A 21,560-nucleotide genomic window follows, 5' to 3' on the forward strand; every position below is an offset into this window, starting at 1 on the left:
AGAGAGAGAGCTACTCCCGGGCAGCAAGAGGAACTCCAATTATGGCAGGATGCAGCATCAATTTGAGAGCTAATTGTGTGCGTAATGAGAGAGACAGTCTCACCGTTGCGCCGTGCGTCCGCGCCCCCGCGCCCCCGTCCACGTGCCCGCTGCGCTGTTCTCTACGATCCCCAGCTGAGCGCCGCCTGGATAACTAATTAAGAAACTACATGCACCGCGGCGCTTTCATCTGATTCACACAATGGAAATTAATCCTCGGATAAATATGTTCGACGGATACCAAATTCATCTATGGCGGAGACTCAGACGCGAATAACTCTCGTTTGAATTCACGATTTTATTCGATACCACTGCGACATCTTCAACGTTTTGATTCCAAATTTTATAGAGAAAATACACATAAATAAAGACATACAGAAAACTGTAGAGAGAAAATCATAAGATAATGAAAAATCGTAATAATATTGTTTATTTAATAATTATAATTTCATTTCAAATCCCCCTCGCCCCTGACAATTAGCAATAAAATGAAAAATAAGGCTAACAGTAATGTTCTTATTGTCCACATACTTAATGTATAATATGATGTAATATTTATTATATAATTCCAGCGATTCATTGTTGTTTACATTTGAAATGAGCCAGGCTCAAATGATTTACAAACTAAGATACGTTTACTATGATATGTGGATGTCATCATATTGTTGATCAAATTCTAAAATATTTTTTTTTATTTAATTATATTAAATAATTTAAACTTAGACGATCTTGACTTATTTTTCTATGTGACAGAAACATGTATTTTTCTCATGTTTGATTTATTGAATGCATTGGTTCAATATAAACGTGGTAGTGGACACGTTGGACTGAAACAAAACGTCTACCGGCGCGTCGACATCAACAGATGGATACACAGACGCGCGAGGATGGAACAACATTGCGCGAAATTCACGCGTGTGTTTGTGTACGTGTGTGCGTGTGTGTGTATGTGTGTGTGTGTGTGTGTGTGTGTGTGTGTGTGTGTGTGTGTGTGTGTGTGTGTGTGTGTGTGTGTGTGTGTGCGTGTGTGTGTGCGTGTATGTGTGTGTGTGTGTGTGTGTGTGTGTGTGTGTGTGTGTGTGTGTGTGTGTGTGTGTGTGTGCGTTTGTGTGCGCGCTTATACATGTCGTCGTGATCAAGAAAATATAATTATAAAAACGTGAGCCACGTGGCAGTGAATAGTAATTTACACTGGAAACCTATTTTAACACTATGTGTTAAACTACACATCTGTTAACGAAAGAACCGGCGACCGACTGGCCCTAGCTCGGAGCCGCCGGGGCCCCTACCCCACCGACTGTAGTCCACGAGATGCTGAAGATCGAGAGGAAAGGACATTAGATCTGTTTATAAGAGAAGACATAGCATGGAGAAGTAACAAGCTATGTTAAAAAAGCGTAATTGAGTCTCAAAGAGGTGGAGAGAGGTTTAAAAGTAAAACTTAACATTTTTTCCCTAAGCTTTCCCTACCCCCGTTTTATTTTTCTTCCTCTACATTTTCTATTTTCCTGCTGCCTTGTGGTAGGCTACCTGTTGTTCAGGTCAGAGAGGTGGACGTCTGAACCTCAGCTCCCGCACATCTTCACAGCCTCGCGTTTGTTTCTCCCAAGATTGTCCAATGAGCTAGTCTCTTTCCGCCTCTTAGGCCAATAAGAGCGAAGTAGACAGTGGGCGGGACTTGAGCAACTCCAGAGAGAGTGAGAGAGAATGAGACGAGGCGAGGGAGAAAGGGAGAGAGAGAGAGAGAGAGAGAGAGAGAGAGAGAGAGAGAGAGAGATAGTTGGAAGACGGCGCTCGGACACGACGTCCACTCATTGCGCGCCTTAATTTGGAGAGGTGCATGCAGCGCGCGTTCCGCTTCCCTTTCCAGGTGGAATTCTAGGAGGAGCTCGAGCCCAGACTGACGGACACGGGACACGGTGAACTCAGAGACAGGTGACATTCCCAGCGGGTGACCTGAGTGGATGTGCTATGGGATCGATTCAGTAAGTCCGAAATATAGTTGATTGTAAAACGCAGTATGTTAAACACTTGTTGTGACGCTGTGTCCTATAGGCTGAGCCCAGGCTATGAAGGCATATGTTTACTACAGGCCTGGTGTTTCTGATTCAATGTAGTGGATTATCATCGGTGTAATGTGTGAGCAGAGGCAGGCCTTTAGATTTAGTCCATAGAACAATTCCTCCTGAATGGCCATCGAGGTCTGCATTGAACCAAATACTAAAGTTGGCCATTATATGTGTGTTAAAGAGGTTGGTTATTGCTGACAACTTATACAAATTAAGTATGTTTATTATGGACTACATTGAGTCGACTGGTTGATTTTGTCCGTTTTTGGAATAGGCCTAGCCTACACGCAATACATTTGGAATAAAACTAGGGACGTCTTGTGAAATATATTTTCCAAACATTACCCTTTAACGGTTTTTCTTTTCCAGGTCATGGTCGACTGGCAGCATGGAGGACCTCTTGGCTTTTTAACTCCGACTTCAACTGTTCTGACCGCAGGACTTTCGACCTGTAACCGACAGGACCACCCGGAATATCCGTTTCTTTGGGATTAAACACATTTATAATATTTGGTTTTGAAAGTAAAAAAAAACTAAAACTTTGTGAGCAACCCCACCTGAAAAAAACATGACAAGGAGGCATCGTGGAGGGACATCCATCATCGTCTTGTAATCCATCCCCGTCGGGACCCGCAGATACAGAGGAGAGAGACCTGGAAGAGAGGCGTCATGAAGGAGAAATCCAAAACGGCCGCAAGGACTAGAAGGGAAAAGGAGAACAGTGAATTTTATGAGCTGGCTAAAATGTTACCTCTTCCCTCGGCCATCACGTCCCAGCTGGACAAAGCCTCCATCATCCGACTGACTACCAGCTACCTGAAGATGAGGATAGTTTTCCCCCAGGGTAAGCTTCTTTTGGTTCGCCTGATATAGGAGGACTGCGGTTTAACATCTGAAGAACGGGCCTATTCGTCTCATAGGTCTAATAGCTGGGCCTAGGTGACCCTGGACATAGATTTGGACCTGTCTATTGCGAAGGTGTTATAAGATGCATACATATATAGATATATCTATTATTTTTTAAATTAAGGAAACAGGAGACATTCAAAATACAAATAGATCAAAATGTATTATAATACAATTTCTTAAATGAATAGGGACATCACGACGATTTCTCAAAAATAACAAAAGCCCGGGCATTGGGCCTGATTAGGCGATGAATTTTCACAACACATATCTATATATATTATATAGCCTATTGCTAGGTAATAACAATTATATCAGCCTCGTTTTAATTGATCAACTCCAAACCTCTTACAAATTAAGGTTTATCTAGCCTAATTAATTATGAATCGTTTTTTATATAGGCCTATCATTAAGACATATATAACTCACAATAATAATAATAATAATAATAATAATAATAATAATAATAATAATCATAGTAATACTAATAGTATTAATAATACTCATTATTATAGAACTTAGTAGCCTCAAGTAGGCCTATTAAAACAATGTTTTATTAGAGCTTCAAAACTACAAGGTTAATAAGCAGCCTTTTTGCAAATCATTAATTACGTATAAATACCATTTTCTCATTCTATACGCCATAATAGGGCAAGTGGGAAAGTGTGCGAGTTTAGAAAAATAGAATGAAAATACATTCGGAAAAAATGGATTGATAACATTTCTTGAATTATGGACCCCTTTAGTTAACTTCAACAGTAAATAATTAAATAGTATAAATACGTATTTCTAAAGAAAAAAATTGTCTAATTACTAAGTAGGTTACAGTCTTAGAGGCCTTCATTAATTATTCTAAAGGCATCGGAGAAAATATAATGTAATGAAATAATAGACAATACAATACATTTAGATACAATATTGCATAACATTTATTTTGTTTTCTTATTATGTACTGAATTAAATACCATATCATCATTTAGTTAGAAATATCTTTTTAATTTTTTTATTCCACCAATCGCAGGTCTGGGGGAGGCGTGGGCTTCACGAGCCGGTCGAGGTCTCTGGACAACGTTGGCCGCGAGCTGGGCTCCCATCTACTGCAGGTAGAGGCCTGCTATTATAGGCCTGCATCTCATGTCCCGGTGATTGGTAATTTTGCCCTGAGGCTCAACAATTGTATTGATCACATGTTTACGTTCATTTCAGACACTGGACGGATTCATATTCGTCGTTGCTCCAGATGGGAAGATAATGTACATTTCGGAGACCGCCTCTGTCCATCTGGGACTGTCTCAGGTTCGTTTTTTTTGTATCTTAACTTTTATTATGTTCGAACTAAAGGCCTTTATGGGGTTTTTCACGGCAAAACGCTGTAGACCTATTGTAGTTCATGTGAGGTCGACCCACAGCCCGTAAGGTTGTACTGACCAGAGCTCTTCTCCACAGGTAGAGCTGACCGGGAACAGCATCTACGAGTACGTCCACCCGGCGGACCACGACGAGATGACGGCCGTACTTACGCCGCACCAGCCCTACCACCCGCATTTCGTCCAGGGTAACGTTCACAACTCAGGCACTTCCTTTATTCGTAGGCCTACGTGAATTAAAATATAGATAAAATAAAAATCATTAAATATATATATGGATATACAGTATATATATATATATATATATATATATATATATATATATATATATATATATATATATGGTCGTCAGCTATCTATATAGATAGATAGATAGATAGATAGATAGATAGATAGATAGATAGATAGATAGATAGATAGATAGATAGATAGATAGATAGATAGATAGATAGATAGATAGATGGAAAGATGGAAAGATGGAAAGATAGATGGATAGATCTTGAATGTACAATGCTCATTTTTGCAGAATACGAAGTGGAGCGGTCGTTCTTCCTGCGGATGAAGTGCGTGCTGGCCAAGAGAAACGCGGGTCTGACCAGCGGGGGATACAAGGTGGGAAGGGGTGCTTTGGTAGAATAGAAGGAGCCCATGAAAGAGCTGGAAGGTTTATATCAGAGCCGAACTTACACCGTAGTGTGCAAGGCCGACGCCACCAATTTGAGACTAAACTCACGTCGCCCATCAACCCAAGACCCCATAGTCACACACGCACGCACGCACGCACGCACGCACGCAAACACACACACACACACACACACACACACACACACACACACACACACACACACACACACACACACACACACACACACACAGTTATAGGCCTAAATGTTATACAATGTTACGGTTTACGGTTTAAGGTTGATAAAATATTAGCCTACATCACTTGCCGTATAAAAAAAATTGGGTTTAAAAGTGTCCTAAACCATTTTAATAGAATTCCTGGAAACATAAATGTTTAATATTGCACCAAATCATCTCCCAAAATAATATTTTTTTGGGCCTAAATTCTATTATATTACAATAACAATTATCCCAGATAAAGCATACATATCAAACCCGAGCATGTTATGTTACATTATTATAGTCGTCACCGTAAAGTGCTTTACGGTGAGCGCGCCGAGTTAGAACTGCGTGCATGAATTGGCGGAGCGCGCGGCCCTGCGGGGGAGGTCTTCATATCATGGGCAACAAATGTTGTTAAAAAAAGAAAATCAAAGAAAAAAATATTATTATCATATTTAATTACAATAAATGTAATAAAATATTTTAGTCAGTAGTTTTTTACAATGTTGATTATTGAGAAACAGGACTTAAAATAAAAGCACCATATTACTTTGTATTAATGGTGACTCGTGTGTCTCTCCCCGTCGTCAAGGTAATCCACTGCAGCGGCTACCTTAAGATCCGGCAGTACAGCCTGGACATGCCCCCGTTTGAGGGCTGCTACCAGAACGTGGGCCTGGTGGCGGTGGGCCACTCGCTGCCCCCCAGCGCCGTGACCGAGATCAAACTGCATAGCAATATGTTCATGTTCAGAGCCAGCCTGGACATGAAGCTCATCTTCCTGGACTCCAGGTGGGCCTATAGCGCGCGGACACAACTCCCTTTATATTCTCTCTCTTTTCCTTTTACCAATAAATTAAATTTAGAATTGCTCTACCAGCTATCTTGAGATGTATTTTTCTTAGAAGAAACCGGAGAAACAAGGAAAATCAACTGACATCGTCCTCTAATGAAACCTGAGGACAATTATAAGATAAGGCGATGGAAAAAACATCTGTGGAAAGGAATACATTGGCTGAAATAATTTTTCCACAAAAAAGGCTGAGCAATCATGAGCTTTTCCATAGCGATGCTGAAAGATAGGCCTGTGTTACATTTGCTGGGGTCATCTGCATAACCCCAATTTTAATCTCTCTCTCTCTCTCTCTCTCTCCCTCCCCCCCCCTCTCTCCCCCCTCTCTCTCTCTCTCTCTCTCTCTCTCTCTCTCTCTCTCTCTCTCTCTCTCGAAACCCCCCTCCCTCTCTCTCTCTCTCTCTCTCTCTCTCTCTCTCTCATCTCTCTCTCTCTCTCTCTCTCTCTCTCTCTCTCTCTCTCTCCTGTCTTCCCTGTCTCTCTGGGTGTCTCTCTCTCAGGGTAGCAGAGTTGACTGGTTACGAGCCTCAGGACCTCATCGAGAAGACGCTGTACCACCACGTGCACAGCTGTGACACCTTCCACCTGCGCTGTGCACACCACCTCTGTGAGTGTCTCTCAGCCAGACCACCCACCTCCCCCCACACAGTAACGTACAGGGTGGATCCGAAGCATTGAGAATCTAGATTAGGAAGCAATATTTGTGTTAATAATTTCCACAGACAGACGTCAGATGTATAGCACACATTAACTTTTCATTCACACATTCTACAAGGTGATTTAATTTTAAATGCTTTTTTTTATTCTGTAGTCATTCCTCGATCTAATCTTCATTAGAGCATAACGACTTAAATGGCACACAACTTAATCGTTTTTTATTATCGGAAATGACATGGCCACGTTTTTCAGCGCAAATCAATAAAGAAACGGTCCTAGACAAAATAGATCCATGTCAACACATACCTGATGCATGAGCTCACCTCCTGTTCCTCACTTCCTGTCCCGACCGTAGTGCTGGTGAAGGGTCAGGTGACCACAAAGTACTACCGCTTCCTGGCCAAGCACGGGGGCTGGGTGTGGGTGCAGAGCTACGCCACCATCGTCCACAACAGCCGCTCCTCCCGCCCACACTGCATCGTCAGCGTCAACTACGTCCTGACGTAAGTGTCTTGATGAAAACGCACATCCACTCGTATTCATGGGAGAGGAGAAGGTATAGGCCTCCTCATGATGTAACTGGAGCTGGAGAGTAGCCTCTTCAGTACATGATTGGCTGCTGTGGGAGCTACCTCAGGTAGGGTTTCTGGACACTGTATATATAGTACATTGAATAAACATGTTAAGCCATCTGAGAATGAAGGCCTGCTGAGGGCTTGCAGAGCAGTGACGATGTGAAAATCTAACATACATCGGCTGCATTGTGTTCACTAATATTGATTTGTTATGTCTGCATAAAAAAGGTTTCACGTGATCCCTGTGCAGTCCGTGTTTAAGTCTCAATCCGGTCCTCTTGGTTGTAATACCATATCAGCCTCCTGGCTCTGAGAGGAGAAATCCTGCTGCTTCTCGCTATTCTCCCTACAAATCCATGAAATGCTAGACAAGCCTTTTCTAAAGGAGCCCTGTGTTATGAGAGCACAGAGCACACCACGGCCCTCTGAGATCGCTAGACAAACCTCAGGGTCCAACCCTATCAAAAATACAGTCACCATTGATTTGCAGTCTGAGGGAAGAAAAAATCAATAAAAGAGCGAATTAGGAATCAATAGCTATTTCAGTAGCGGCACACACTGGACTATGGTGTGCTCGCGTTGGATGATCCACATGCTGCTGGATTCGGTGTGTTTGTCTTGTTGATCAAGCTCCACAAGCAAAATCAAACCAAAAACGATTCAGCATGGAGCAAAGGTGAACTGTGCCGACGATGCAGAATTGACCGGAGACTGGGATGGTTTATTCACAGCTCAATAATGTGTAGAAGATAAACACTACATTTAGAAATGTTGTATGATTTATCTTATGCATCAAATTAATTAGTTATCGTAAATATTTGCCGATATTTGTCAATGTTTGCGGCTGGTATTTCATATTCACAAGGCAAATAATTAACCAATCAAAACTACAACAAATAAAAGAATGGTATGCTGGTTTAACTGCTAAGTCGTGATTACATATTTTACCTTAGGCATTCATGATTAATTTGTTCCAACATTTTAAAGAGTTAAACAAAACGATTGAATGTCATTGGTTCTATTACATAAAATATTAGTAACGGTATTCATGGGTCAAGGGTCCAGTTCTCTATTCTGATCTGGTTGAACAACATGCTGCATTGCTATACATTGCCGTTGCAGCTTTATGCAGCTTCGATGCCGTGTGGCGGCAGAGCAGCATATGGGCGTTACACAAGGGTACGAGAGTAAAGGATCAGCTGTAATTTGTTTTAGTGGACCCATAATTCCTAGTGGCGCCGTTGTGTACACAAGTGGATGTGTGCGTGCCTAAATGTTCATGCACATCCTTATTAACAAATATGATAGTGTTAATGCGTATAAATGTGGAGGACACACACACCCACCCGCACACTCAGCTTATTATAGCTGTTGATATCACTGGTCTTGCAATTCCTCAATTCGCGTAATTCGCCCAAGGAGCCACTTTGATCCAATCAGATTCCTTTCAAGCTCGGAAGGCAATTTGGTCTTACCAGCCAGACAGAGTAAGCTCGATTTTGAAAGTATTCAGCCAAAATCCTCCCTCCACCCATGAGATCTCCCCCCAAAAACTCTCAAACATATGACTAGCTCGCTAGCTTCAGCACTCGGTCCACTTAGCCTTGTGGAAACTCCAGTCCTGCGCAGTGAGTGCAGGGCAGTGTGCATCCAGGACCTGGTTAGGTAGGTAGGTAGGTAGGTAGGTAGGTAGGTAGGTAGGTAGGTAGACAGACAGGTGGGCCATCAAATCAATTCATTCGGGCTGAATTAAATTATTGGGCGGGCTCATTACAGGTCTCAGACAAACACAGACACTGTCTTTTTTCTACTTTTGGTCAAAGCATTTGATTTGATGACTGGCATCGTGATGTAAAGAGAAGTTCAACAAATATGATTTCTTTTATTTAAATAAACAACCTCCCCTATCTTTAAATAAGTGCCCCTGGGCTCCCAGTGCACAGATAGGCCACTGGCGTACTCCAGACTGTAGCTGGCCTGACATTGAACCCCGACAGGGACTTCTGCTAACACAGCTGAGTTTGCACAAAAAGCGAACTGGGACCCGCATTGGCTGAGACCATAAGTCACCTGGGGCACGGCTGGGCCGGCTAGGACGGCTAGGACGGCCTGGCCCCGTCCTGCCGTCCACTGCTACACCTGCAAGAGTAAACAAGGCTCAGAGCACAGGGGCATGCTATTGGCTGATCAAACACGTGGAAACGAGGGCGTACATAAGGGTCGTATTTAGAGCCAGTATTACATCGTCTGGTGGCCTGGGGTCAGACGCGGGCCACCGGGAGCTCCTGGAAGCGGCGGCAGCTGTTTGCAGCGCTGCAGTGAGCGTGATAAGTTAAGAATAGGGCCCGTGTTTGCCCAGTGCTTGACACGGGAGCCCTTCCTCAGCTCCCTCGGTGGGGACACTCTCCGGTGTCGGGGTCAGCCGCGGGCCAGCAGATTCAAGTGTCACTGCCGCGGCCGCTCGCTGTGTGCACACGGCCACGGGACACATTAAGAGCAATAAATCTGTCGGAAAACAAAGCAGCCGCCCTTTTTCAGAAACGGTGATAGGAGAACGTAACATGAATGCCGGTGACAAGTAGAGCTTTGGTGTGTGTGTTAGCGTGTGTGTTAGCGTGTGTGTTGGTGGATGTGTGTGTGCGTGCACATGGGTTGATATGTTTGGTGGGTGTCTGTGTGTGAGTTTGTGTCTGTGGATTGATGTGTGTGTGCTTGTGTGTGTCGGTGTGTGCGCGTGTGTTGATGTGCGTGTGTGCGTTGGTGGGTGTATGTGTGCGTGCGGTGTGTTGGTGGGTGTATGTGTGTGTGTGATGTGTGTGCTTGTGTGTGTTGGTGTGCGTGTGCATGTGTTTGGGTGTGTGGGTGTGTATACGTGCGCGAGTAAGAAGCACAAGCTTACACAAATGTTGTGCGCTGGCAATGGTTGCTGAGCGTTGGAGAATGATTAACCTCAACTCAAGGTGTCTGGGATTTTCTCCTGTACTTCTCAGGGCTCTGAGCAGAGCAGTGGGAGGGTAATGTCTGGATGGCTTATCGCAAAGGTTGTGTTCACACCTCATTGTCCTCACGTTTGAGGAGAGAAAGAGATTGTATCTTTATTTACTGTTGGTCAAGACATCGTCGGTTGTGTTGAATATGCCACTTATTTGTAGAACTTCACTATTCTATGGCCGATGGACCAAATTGATGTCGTATTTTCTAGCCACTAGGCTTGGTCATTACTATTTTTACGACCCGCTCTATCTCCATGTTTACAGCTGCTGATCTGACCCTGTGTGATGGATCGCAGCCCAAAAAGGGAAAAAGACCAAGCACCAAATTTAAAGGGGGAGAACCAGGAAAGAAAGGCGTGAGCAACACTAATCCTTCCGACCATAAGGTGCCTTTAAGCAAGGCAGTTAGCCGTTGATTGCTACAGCGAAAGCGTTCTGTAACTCAGCAGAGACAGCCGTAGACCGAACAGCTCCCAGATGTGGAAGTGCAACCGTATGAATGTACGGCAGCGCGCTGCTTCAAAAGCGCATCAAGGCTCATAAATCACGGCCTGAATCGAGACAGGGAACGAGATCAAACGTGCATTAGCATATCAAAATAATCATACATCTGTATTCTTGCTTGTTTCTCAATAGGGAAACTGAGTACAAGGGCATGCAGCTGTCTTTGGACCAAATGAGCCCGAGTAAGCCGGCTTTTCCCTACGCCAACACGCAAACCGAAGACAGGAAGGCCCCCAAGTCCCGTCTGATCCAGGCCAAGGCCAAAGCCAGAGTATCACCCTATCCACAGGTAATAAATCATCCCACTAAATGAAGCACGCTCATTACACGATACCTGGCTAAGAACCGGACCCCAGCTCACCACCGCGCGTGTTTCACCGGTAAAAACATTGATTAATATCTCCAATCTCCTGGGGACCGCCATTAACCTGTCCCAACAGTTTTCAGCTTACAACCCGGAGCGCTCCGAGTCGGACCAGGAGAGCCAATGGGGAGGCAGCCCTCTGACAGACTCCACCTCCCCGCACCTGCTGGACCACGGGGAGGCGTCCGAGGCGTCCTGCGCCTACAGGTTGTACCCGGACTCGGGCCCCCTGGGATACGGCCTGCACCTCTCGGAGGAGGACCTGGCCCACGCCCAGGGCCACGCCCCCGGCGACCGCACCCGCTGCCAGGGGGGGCGCTACTTCCTGGGTGCCCCCCAGCTGGGCCGGGAGGCCTGGTGGGACGCCACGCGCTCCGTTCTCTCCCTGCCGAAGGCCCCGGGGGAGAGCGGGGAGGGCTACGACCTCGCCTCGTACCACGGCGCCATCCACGGTGAGGGGCCGGCGACAGCCATCTGCCGCGGCCACCAGGCCCGCTACATGTTTTCAGAGCGGTGTTATTACCAGACATGCTAAATGGTTTACACCGTTTCTTGCCAAAATGCCAATTAGTACCATCTGTTATGCACAAATGACACTCTTATTTTGTATCTTCACACAAAGAAACGATTACCAAAGCTTATGCTTCATAGCAGCGGATTGGGAGTGGCTTCCACATAGATCCATGTCTCACACAGGATGGGTTCAGAGGATGGCACACACTGAGGAGCGACGTTAGAGGATTCGATTCATTCGGTTCCAGGTGTTAAGCTAACCTCTGCGTTCTTCCCATCAGGGCGGACCCACTGGGACGAGGAGAGCATCGGGAGCTCGCCAGACGGAGGCGGTTCCATCAGTGACCCCGGGGAGCGTTACCACGGCGACTCCTTCCGGGCCAGTCCTCAGGAGCCCAGCAAGATGGAGACCCTGATCCGTGCCACCCAGCAGATGATCAAAGAGGAGGAGAGCCGCCTGCAGGGGCACGCCGGCTCGGGACGCCTCTCCAAAGCCCACAGCCCCTGCTTCGCCGCCTCGGGCGCGGGCCTGGGGCAGACCTCCATGGGAGGGGCGGGGGGCATGGACGCCGCCACGGAGCGCCTCCTCCACCGGGACGGCGGGAAGCCGCCCGGTTCCCACGACAACGACGAAAACACCACCAGCCCCGCATCGGCGTCCCGCCTGAGCAGCCCCAGCTCCGACGGGGTGTCCCTCAACAAAGACTACATGCAGACGGAGCTGTCCCCCCACGCCCCCCAGGCCCAGGGCAGCCCGCTGATCTACGCGGCCCAGGACCGGCACACTCTGGACAGGCAACCGGCCTACGCCCTGACCGGGTACTCCCTGGAGCAGCTGTACGAGCAGGACAGCATGCGGGGCTACTCGGGCCTGGGCTACGGGGGGGTCCAGTACGACGTGGCCTCCCACATGAGGATGCAGACGGACCAGATGCAGGGACACAAGGCCACCTCTGTGATCATCACCAACGGGAGCTGACCACTGGCCACGCCCACGGACGCTCCGGTCTAGAAGTGGACGTTGCAGTGAGAAGGCAGTATTTGTGTACACCTTAAACGCTGTGGTTTGGATGCGAATAGCAAAAAGACAAGGAAATTGCAAAAAGCTACCTGTACACTGGGGTAACCCTCTCACCGTTGTTGTTGTCCCACCGTTACACATTTAGTTGAAACACAGAGCGGTTTGGTTTGTTTTACAGGAACATGTCATTCTGAGTTGTAGCGTCAGTAGTACTCCGAGTGTCCGTGACACAAGGCCAATTTCTGTGTGGTTAAACATCAAGCCAAGGTTTCTGTCTCAATCCTGTCACGCTCCATTGGTCCTCTGAGTTAATCTGTTCCGGACACAATTTCCAAAGCCAGGACGAGAATGTGTTGTTTCTTTACCCCTTCACCTGCAGTCTGATTGCACAGAGCAGAATGCTTGACGCATGAAAATCAATACGGCAAGGAGTGTTTCACCATCAGAAGACGTCAGTATTTTTTGGTATTTATTGGTCAGTGGGTCTAATGGGCAATTTGTTGTTTTCTGTATGTGTTGTCATTATTCATGTTAAAGTAAAGTATGAGTTTATTTTTGTGGAATTACTTTAAGTTGATTGTTTTGAGTAGTAGGCCTACTTGTAAAACAGCCATCAGATTAGATTAATGATTGAGCAAAGCCAAAAATAATGAATGTAATTGACAGAGCCAAGAGGTGCGCTGAGCTTAATATATAAAAAGCCATCATGCCATTCAAATAAAGGCATTTGGTTTCATTCAACATTAGCTTCTGGCTTCATTGTTTCCTTAACTTTTCGGTCAGAGGAATAGTTTGAGGTTTTCCCCTCGAACCTTCAGACTTTTCTGGAAGGGTAGTTTGTTTATCATGGCAGTTGGGAGGAAATAATTGTTGATATAAAAGTTAAACTGTAAAGGACGCACAGACGCAGAATTGTTTGAAACACTCTGAATTTGTTCTGTTTGTTTTGTTTGGTTTTCTGTATTATTTTATGTACAATGTTTGTTAAATTGCTTTAATTTGGTTTAATTTATGATGTAAATATCATTACATGATGACTGTTTCGACAAGAGGTCAACAAATTATTTATTAAATTGGTAATAATGTCTTTAAAATCCAAATAAAGTCGGTGAATTGGTTTTCTATTAGCAAGCCACATCTGGAAAAAATATAACTTTTGTACTCATACAATACTGCTACTGTCAACCAAAAATAATAATCTTGACAAGCATGTCGGGGCCAGCAGAGCCCGGTCCAAAACACAATCTAAGGCCCAGTGAGCCTGCCCTGGATAAATAAAGGTTCCGTCATTTTCTAACTTGACACAAAGTTGACTATTGATGTGTTCAGATCTTCCTTCTGTCGGACGAATAAAATAGCTATATTGTATTAAAACACTAACAAAGAAAAGGAATCTAAAACAATTCATCACACTTTGCTTTTGGCCTGTTTGGTCCAACCACCTTGACACGGATAAAGAAGCATATAAACAGTAAATTGTGCAAATTACTATACTTACATGAGGCTGTTTTTGCATTTGACCTTTCACCTTTTAAACAGCGGACGGTTTGCATCTCATTTGAGAGCGCTGACTGCATCAATGACTTCTGGTGTTCTCAGAATGATTCAACCTGCACATTTAACCACTTACACCCCCCAAACACCCACCCCCAGCACACACACACACACACACACACACACACACACACACACACACACACACACACACACACACACACACACACACACACACACACACACACACACACACACACACTCCCAACACACACACATACACACACACACAAGCTTCAGAGGTACTTTACTCTTGCTTTTAACATTTTTTTTTAATGTTAATACAAGTTATTCATAGTAGTCGGCGCCCCAGTCCAACCTGTCTGAGGCCGGGAGAGAGAGGGTGGGGGGGAGCATCTGGGGGTGTCTGAGTACAGGGCCCCACCAGTCAGGGTTGACGTGGCCATCCGATAGCCAGCCAAAAATACTCAACGTTGTTGCTCTGGAGAGCGGAGCTATTGCAACACACTTTTGTTGACTTCGGTAAGTCTGTCTTATGTGTGTGTGTGTTTGTGAGACTTTGTTTGTTTGGGAGTCTTGATAATAACAACCATACAGTATGTGTTTGAGACCCCCCCCCCCCCCCCAAATGTTGGCAGACTTTCCCTATTCCAGCCGCAGGGCATTCAGATGTAGAGCTAAAGTAGAGCCCAACACTGGGCCTACTGCCCAGACTTTGCACGCCTCACACCTTCCACAATTGGCTAATTGTAGCTAAGCCACTAAACTTCTCTTTCAGGAGGAGCAGGATTTTTCTGTTATGATGGCTGTTGATTATTAATCAAGCAAAAATAACAAAACACTGATCTGTTGTGCAGTTTTGACCTCTTCAGAGAAGATACACGTTGTGAATGATCGACGCGCTGGAAGACTTAAGAGCTTATTGAATCCAAAACCAAAACCACAAGCACAACTGCAAGTTTAAAGGTGTGTTGATGTTGGCTTTGTTTTCATTGGCAAACATTGTTGCATCTGATAACAGGTATTATTGGTTAGCTCAAGCAAGCACAAATCAGCTTCGAGCTCCACTTGAAACACAGTGTTCTGGAGATTGGTCCACTTCAGTGGACGTCATTGTACGTCACCGCTTGGGCAACAAGAGGAGGCTGCACCAAGCGTTCAGCCCAGGTCATTAGGCTGTGTGGTCGAGTGCAGGAATAAATGTGTCCCATCCACCTATTGAGAAACTGGGGAACCAGGAGGAACAGGTGATTGATCTGGGTGCTCTCTTAGCCAATTAACTCAAATAGTTATACTATGAACAGAGACAATCCCAAAGATGATGTTACAATTATGTAGTTAAGTCAATGCTTAGCAAACACTGACAAATATGGGATGTAAGTTATTTCACTTAGCCATGCAAGTGCAGTTCAACGTTAAGATTCTATTAACAATAACCATAGCTCAACAGAACTGCCAGTATATTGCATACTACGTTAGTTCTACAGCAAGGTCTCAAATAATTGCTTCTGTTTTGGAGACAGCGACATAACATGTTTTGAAAGTGTGGTTGATCTCCTTAGATGGTACCTTTTCAGGGTATAATATGTCACTGCCAATTACAGATTATAATACAGTTGAATGAGGTTAGGATGAGTCTGATTACAATTTTTCGTCTTTACTTGGGAGAGACCCAAGGCCCTGCACACATCTTAACCTAGATTTTACTAACAGGAAAGGGGTTTCTTCAGCCCACTACTTTGCTTATATATGTTATTTATGAAAATTATCCATCACAGGGTGATATCTAGCATGTGTTGACTTGATAACGCAACAAATACACCTCACACCGATATATTTCCAGCCCAGAATTATTTTCTTAGTTCGTCATATACGTACTCCTTTAATAGTTTACTATGTAGTGATCACTATAAATTAAATGAGGGAATGAGGAAACAAGTGAGGCAGTGCTGTGTGGAGAAAGGCTGGAGCATTTTCAGCATATCGAGTTCAACTAGCTAAACAACTACAGGATGGGTGGGCGTACACGTGGCTCTCAGGCTAACACAAAAGCTGTGCTTGAGTGATCTCAGACCCGGGATTAAAGTGCAACAGGGTTGGCCAATTCTATTAACCTTCCATCCAATGAAGAGCCAAAACATCTGCACTCTGAGTCCAGAACAAGTTTCTGGACTCATCAGTGAACTTTATCAACCGGCAGAAAAGAACAAACGTCAGAGCTTAATCATCCTCTAAAACACACACAAACACACACACACACCCACAAAAGACGGCCTATCATGAGTGCGCAACTTAGTTCTGTATGTGTTGTGGGTGTGTCCGTTAGATATGCACAGGTGTATTTGTACACGTGTTTTGTTAATGTGTTGTGGCTATTTTTTTGTTTACCCGTCCCGGTTAAACACACCGTAGCCAGTGGTGATTGGTTCTCGATGGCATACTACAGCAACACATTCCACTGGGAGTGACGTAGGCTCCGTAGAGTGACCTACAAGTGGGTCAACCAAAGGTGAACCACGGGAGAAATCCTTTATCTTGTACTTTCACTGTTGAGGCCTGTTGAGATCTGGCGTCAAACATCAGTGAGCCTGGGCCATTTAGGTGTTTTGATTGAATGAACCAGGATATTGAGGTCACCATTGGTCGATCTGATTGACTGAGCCCGAAGACAAGGGACAGCGCTGAATGTTGACCCGGTAACAAAGAAGGAAAGAAGGTTTCTTTGAGTTCTGCACTCTTAATCATGACTAGGTGGTTTACTAGTTGTATTTGCTGGGCAGTCTTACAAAAATGAATGAGCTCTTTACAAATACTTAAACATTACTAATAATAACAATCAATTTATTTTGATTGAGATGTAGTTCATGATGGGATTATGTTGTCATCGTCTTGACTGATTATTATGCAATAAATGTTTCAAGACTCATGGAGGGAATACCTGTATAAGACGGTGTTGAGGGTTTGGTTTGGAAATGAAAATCCTGGTCATTTTAACCAGCGGAAACTCTGGAACACAATTTTAAAGGTCATTTTTCCTCTTATATGTCACATAATGTAATCGTGAAAACTCATAAGTATAGCACTCATATTTGAGATAGGGGACAAAACATGTTTTAGATTGTCTATTTCACAACCAAGTTATTTTTAAATGGACACATATTCAGAACTTGGAGAATCCATGGAAAGGAGCCTTATAACATTATTGGGTCAACTTCGTCATTTATAGTTTAAAGCATCCTTATTAAATGTTTTCAATCAAAGGGGAGCTGAAAGACCTTATATGTTCAGATAATGGTGTTCAGTTTTGGATATAAGTAATAAAGTAGAATACAAACCATTTTCGATTTCACACAATACTGAATAATCCAATTTATAATTTATAATAGTTTGCATATTATTATATAATAACAAAAATGCACACCTGACCGGGTTGAGGATGCCAAGTTGTAGACAAACAACTAATGGGTTCGATTAATTATTTGAACAAATATCTTTCCAAACAACTGCCTGAGGTGACTGATTTAATAACTGTAAAGGTCCAAAAGGATCTCTTGGCCATATAAGGCTTATAATTATTTGAGATCTTCATACAGCATTCTCAACAAAAGGCATTCTTTATACATGGTGGGTATGTGTTTTTTTAAATGTTTGATTATTTATTTCTAATTTTTGTCTGACCTTGGGATAAAGTCTTAAACTGGCTAGAAATATACATATTTTTGCACTGTTTAGGGTGAACCTTTCCTGTTTGACCCGGAGGTTGTAGGAGTTCCACTGTGATGTCATGGTGCCATGGGCATAGGCCTAAATTCCGCTGGGGAGACGCCTCACCACCAGTTTTCGCCAAGATTAATTTTGTACCCACCACTTGTAAAAATAAATACACTTGAGTTGAATTATTATGGATTATTACAAGGCACTTCTCAATGTTGTAGACTACTCCATTCAATTGCATGGGCCTTCCCAATGTTCAGCTATCAATTATTTTTGTTTATTACACGGCTCTTCTCAATGCTGTGGAATGCTCACATCCAGCATATTTGACCGCTGTCAAGGACTTTGGCGAACAATTTCTCTGCTGATCAACGCTACGAATGATAACAAATACATGGTAAAAAGACACACTGTGTGAAGTTATTTTTTCGTTTAGGCTAGTAGCCAATGCTATTAATAGCAATACTCTTTGGCTGGGATGCAATGATGAGGCATCAGACAATCAAGTCATTTTAGCCTGAATACATAGGTAAAAAGCACCAGAGCAGGTTACTAGTGCATGGACAGTATCAGAACGATAACCTGTTGAACTAAATGGATGTGGTAGGCCACACCACGGGATGCATCTGTAGACCAATGCCACATAAATAAAGGTAAGACGCGATATTTATTGCTTAAGATTTGCTGGTGCTGTGGCAAGGTCTTTTTTGTTTCTTGCACTCAAGTGGTCGGCTGTTTTAACTTGCAATTGATAGTCGGTGGAGTCAGTCTCTTGTTGACACACAGGGACTTTTTGTCATTCTTGCTTTGCTTGAATTCTGGAATAATTGTGGGGGGAGTGCATGAGTTTTGGTCAGAATGCATGATGTAGGCTACATTTGATGGAATACGTGTGGTGAATGGAGAACAGCCAGCTCATGATGTGATACAGCGTTCAGCTGTGCAACAAATATTTTTTTCTTTTTCAATCTTGACGACTTTTGTTTGCCCCTTCTGAACTTAAACACGCATTTAATTTCCTTTTCTAGGTCCTGTTTGTAGCTTAGCCATGTCACGTCTCGTTGTCAACATTGGATACATGGAGCAGAACATAGTGGGTCATATGTCCGATTATTTTTGGAAACGTTTTCCTCATAAAACGTGCCAGTTACGTTTTATTCCTAAATAATTAGCTACAGGGGTATGCCGTCTTTCAGAACCTTTCATTACCTGCACTAAAGAGAGAAAAAAAAGTGCATCCATCCCCTCCATCCCCTCCTCCTCCTCCTCCTCAATCTCACCTTCCATCTCCTTCATCAACATGGCAAAGAACCTCCCTTCTTTTCCAGTGGTATCTTTGCTGCCATGCAGATTCAGAGCAGTTGGGGTGAGGGGATGATGATGAAATGGCTCAAAGCAGAAGCATGGCAATATCTCCGTGGCTGAAACTATTTTGACGTAATGACCTGGAACATTATTTAGATTGGACATTTTTCCATGGTAACGCCACTGCCTCGTAGAACCAGGTGATCCGCTGTATTTCTGACTGTTCCTACAATGCCTAGGGCGCCCTTGCTAGGGGATGTTGGGAAGTAGTTCCCGCTTTCTCTTTTCTAACACAGTATGGGTGGTGCCTCAGAGAGGAGGAAAAGGCTGTTTGACCCAGGTTTCTCTTTTATAACCCAGTATGATTGGTGCCTCAGAGAGGAGGATCAAGTTATGGGGGGACCATCTGACCATCTGAGCAGTGGTACCCTCTCATTTCTGGTCTGAACTGTGAACTGAACTGTGTTCAGACCTAAATGTTCACACCAGAACATTTGGTGAAAATGGCAAGGTTGAACCTCTATCTGCATTTCAATGTTTCGGAAATTAAAATGTATAATATCAGAGTTCTCAATGTTCGCAGCTCTCAATAGCATTTTTGTATGCTTTGGATTTCTTATGATCTGGACACAGATGTGTTGTAGTTGACTTTTCTAAGTCGCTCCTAATATAGATAGACCTGCTCTGAAAGACTCCCTTATTGGTTTGCGTTATGGTGGATCGTACAGTCTGTTTGTCCTTTAACCCGCTCCTGTTGCATCCTCTCAACATTGATTCCACTTGCTCTAGGGTGAGAGCGGTGTGTTTATGAGCAGGTGCGAGGCAGACCAGAGAGCAACACACTCATTAGCTGTTTTCGAAATCGTTCCCTATCACGGATATAGTGCACTATATAGGGTGCTCGCCACTTTGTAGTGGTGTTCGAATTCTCAGTGGGTAATTCCATGCACTATATAGTGGACTTAAAATACCCAAAATTTGGTCGTCTTTTTCCGGAGGAGAAGAAGTAGCTATATAATCGCGAAAACAAATACATTAAATTATGGAGTCTCCGGCTTTCGTTTAGAAATGTCAACAATTGATTTGGGATTTAACATAGAAAAATTAACATTCAAAATTAATAAAAAAAAAAAAATCATCAAGGGAATGTAACATTCAACATCAATACAACCTCCAGCTTTCCTCGTGAGTGACATGTGGGCGCATCTGTCAGTGTCACACAAATCCCCGGCGCATTTACTGACGCAAATGACGTTTAGAAATCTTCAGCGTAGTGTCCGAATTCTCGTTTGTTCGTGCCCTATATAGTGCACTATATCATAAACACTGAGTTCTTCGAAGAAAGTAGTCCAATCCTGATCGCTTTTAACTCACTTTATTTGTCAAAGTATTTCGGTATTGTAACTACGGAGCAAAAGGAGGGGAATTGTATCGAACACGTGCGAGCGACTCCCAGCTGATCAATACCTCTAACCCGCAAGTCTGAGCTACCGGAAGTTTCTGACCCCCAATCTCTCTGTCGAGATTGATAGGGTCGAGTGGGCGTCGCCTATGTGAAGTGGGCGTGGCCTATGTGACGTATTAGCCTCGGCTTCCTCACCTGTCTAAAGGTGCTGCCTTCTGTGGATGGAGTAGCTATCGCAGCCTTCAGTAAGGCCCTGCTCCCCTTGTGGCTATGTACAGTAATTACGGCTTATATGTTTGGTCATGCTTCCTAGTGGCTATGTGAGGGTAATACAGCTTGTGTGTTTGAATCTGCTTCCAAGAGGTTATGTGGGGGCAGCTTATGTTCTTAAAATACGTAACACACTATATAGGGAATAGTGAGTGAGTGAATAGGGAACGATTTCGAACACATGCGTCATGCGTCAACAGTTCAGGTAGAACTCCCTGACAGACTAGCTGACTGCCTGCAGGAATGTTGCCTTTGTCTGTGTTGACTGTTTCACCTTTCTCACCAAGATGGAGCATAGGCCAAACTGGCTGAAGTCATGAAGTAGGCAATATTTCAAAGTCTTTCATGATTTGGTCCTATTCTGACCAGTTGACGTGTCATTTTCCTGTCACCATGACAGAAGAGTTTCTCTGTTCTTCTGTAGCTCTCGGCTAAGAACATTGTGGAAGTGAACGGCTCTTTATTTGCCATTATTTATCTTCTTACCTTCTCAAAGCTTTTAATTCTCTTGAATGCCTTTTCCAGGATCTTCTCCTCTCCCGATCCCTTGTAAGAGGGACCGCCTTCTCCTAGCTGGCTATTCAATCCTCTGGTCTGGTGGACTATCTGGGCGGGTGTCTGATGGCTGCACTGCGTGGTCCGGA

The 21,560-nt window shown here is 44.1% G+C and overlaps 1 protein-coding gene across 1 annotated transcript; it reads left to right on the forward strand.

Annotated features, from left to right (window-relative positions):
• The first annotated feature begins 1,802 nt into the window (after positions 1-1,802).
• Positions 1,803-14,015, forward strand: LOC115534704 (single-minded homolog 1-like). The gene is given in 13 exon segments (XM_030345862.1): positions 1,803-2,024; positions 2,478-2,952; positions 4,036-4,053; positions 4,056-4,117; positions 4,221-4,310; positions 4,461-4,569; positions 4,908-4,993; positions 5,820-6,019; positions 6,581-6,687; positions 7,093-7,240; positions 10,942-11,098; positions 11,250-11,625; positions 11,968-14,015. Coding segments are annotated over 12 exon segments (2,226 nt in total). The 5' UTR covers positions 1,803-2,024; positions 2,478-2,777; the 3' UTR covers positions 12,666-14,015.
• Positions 14,016-21,560: the final 7,545 nt, after the last annotated feature.

The sequence above is a fragment of the Gadus morhua genome, chromosome 21 (assembly GCF_902167405.1).
Source record: "Gadus morhua chromosome 21, gadMor3.0, whole genome shotgun sequence".
Taxonomy (NCBI): Eukaryota; Metazoa; Chordata; class Actinopteri; order Gadiformes; family Gadidae; genus Gadus; species Gadus morhua.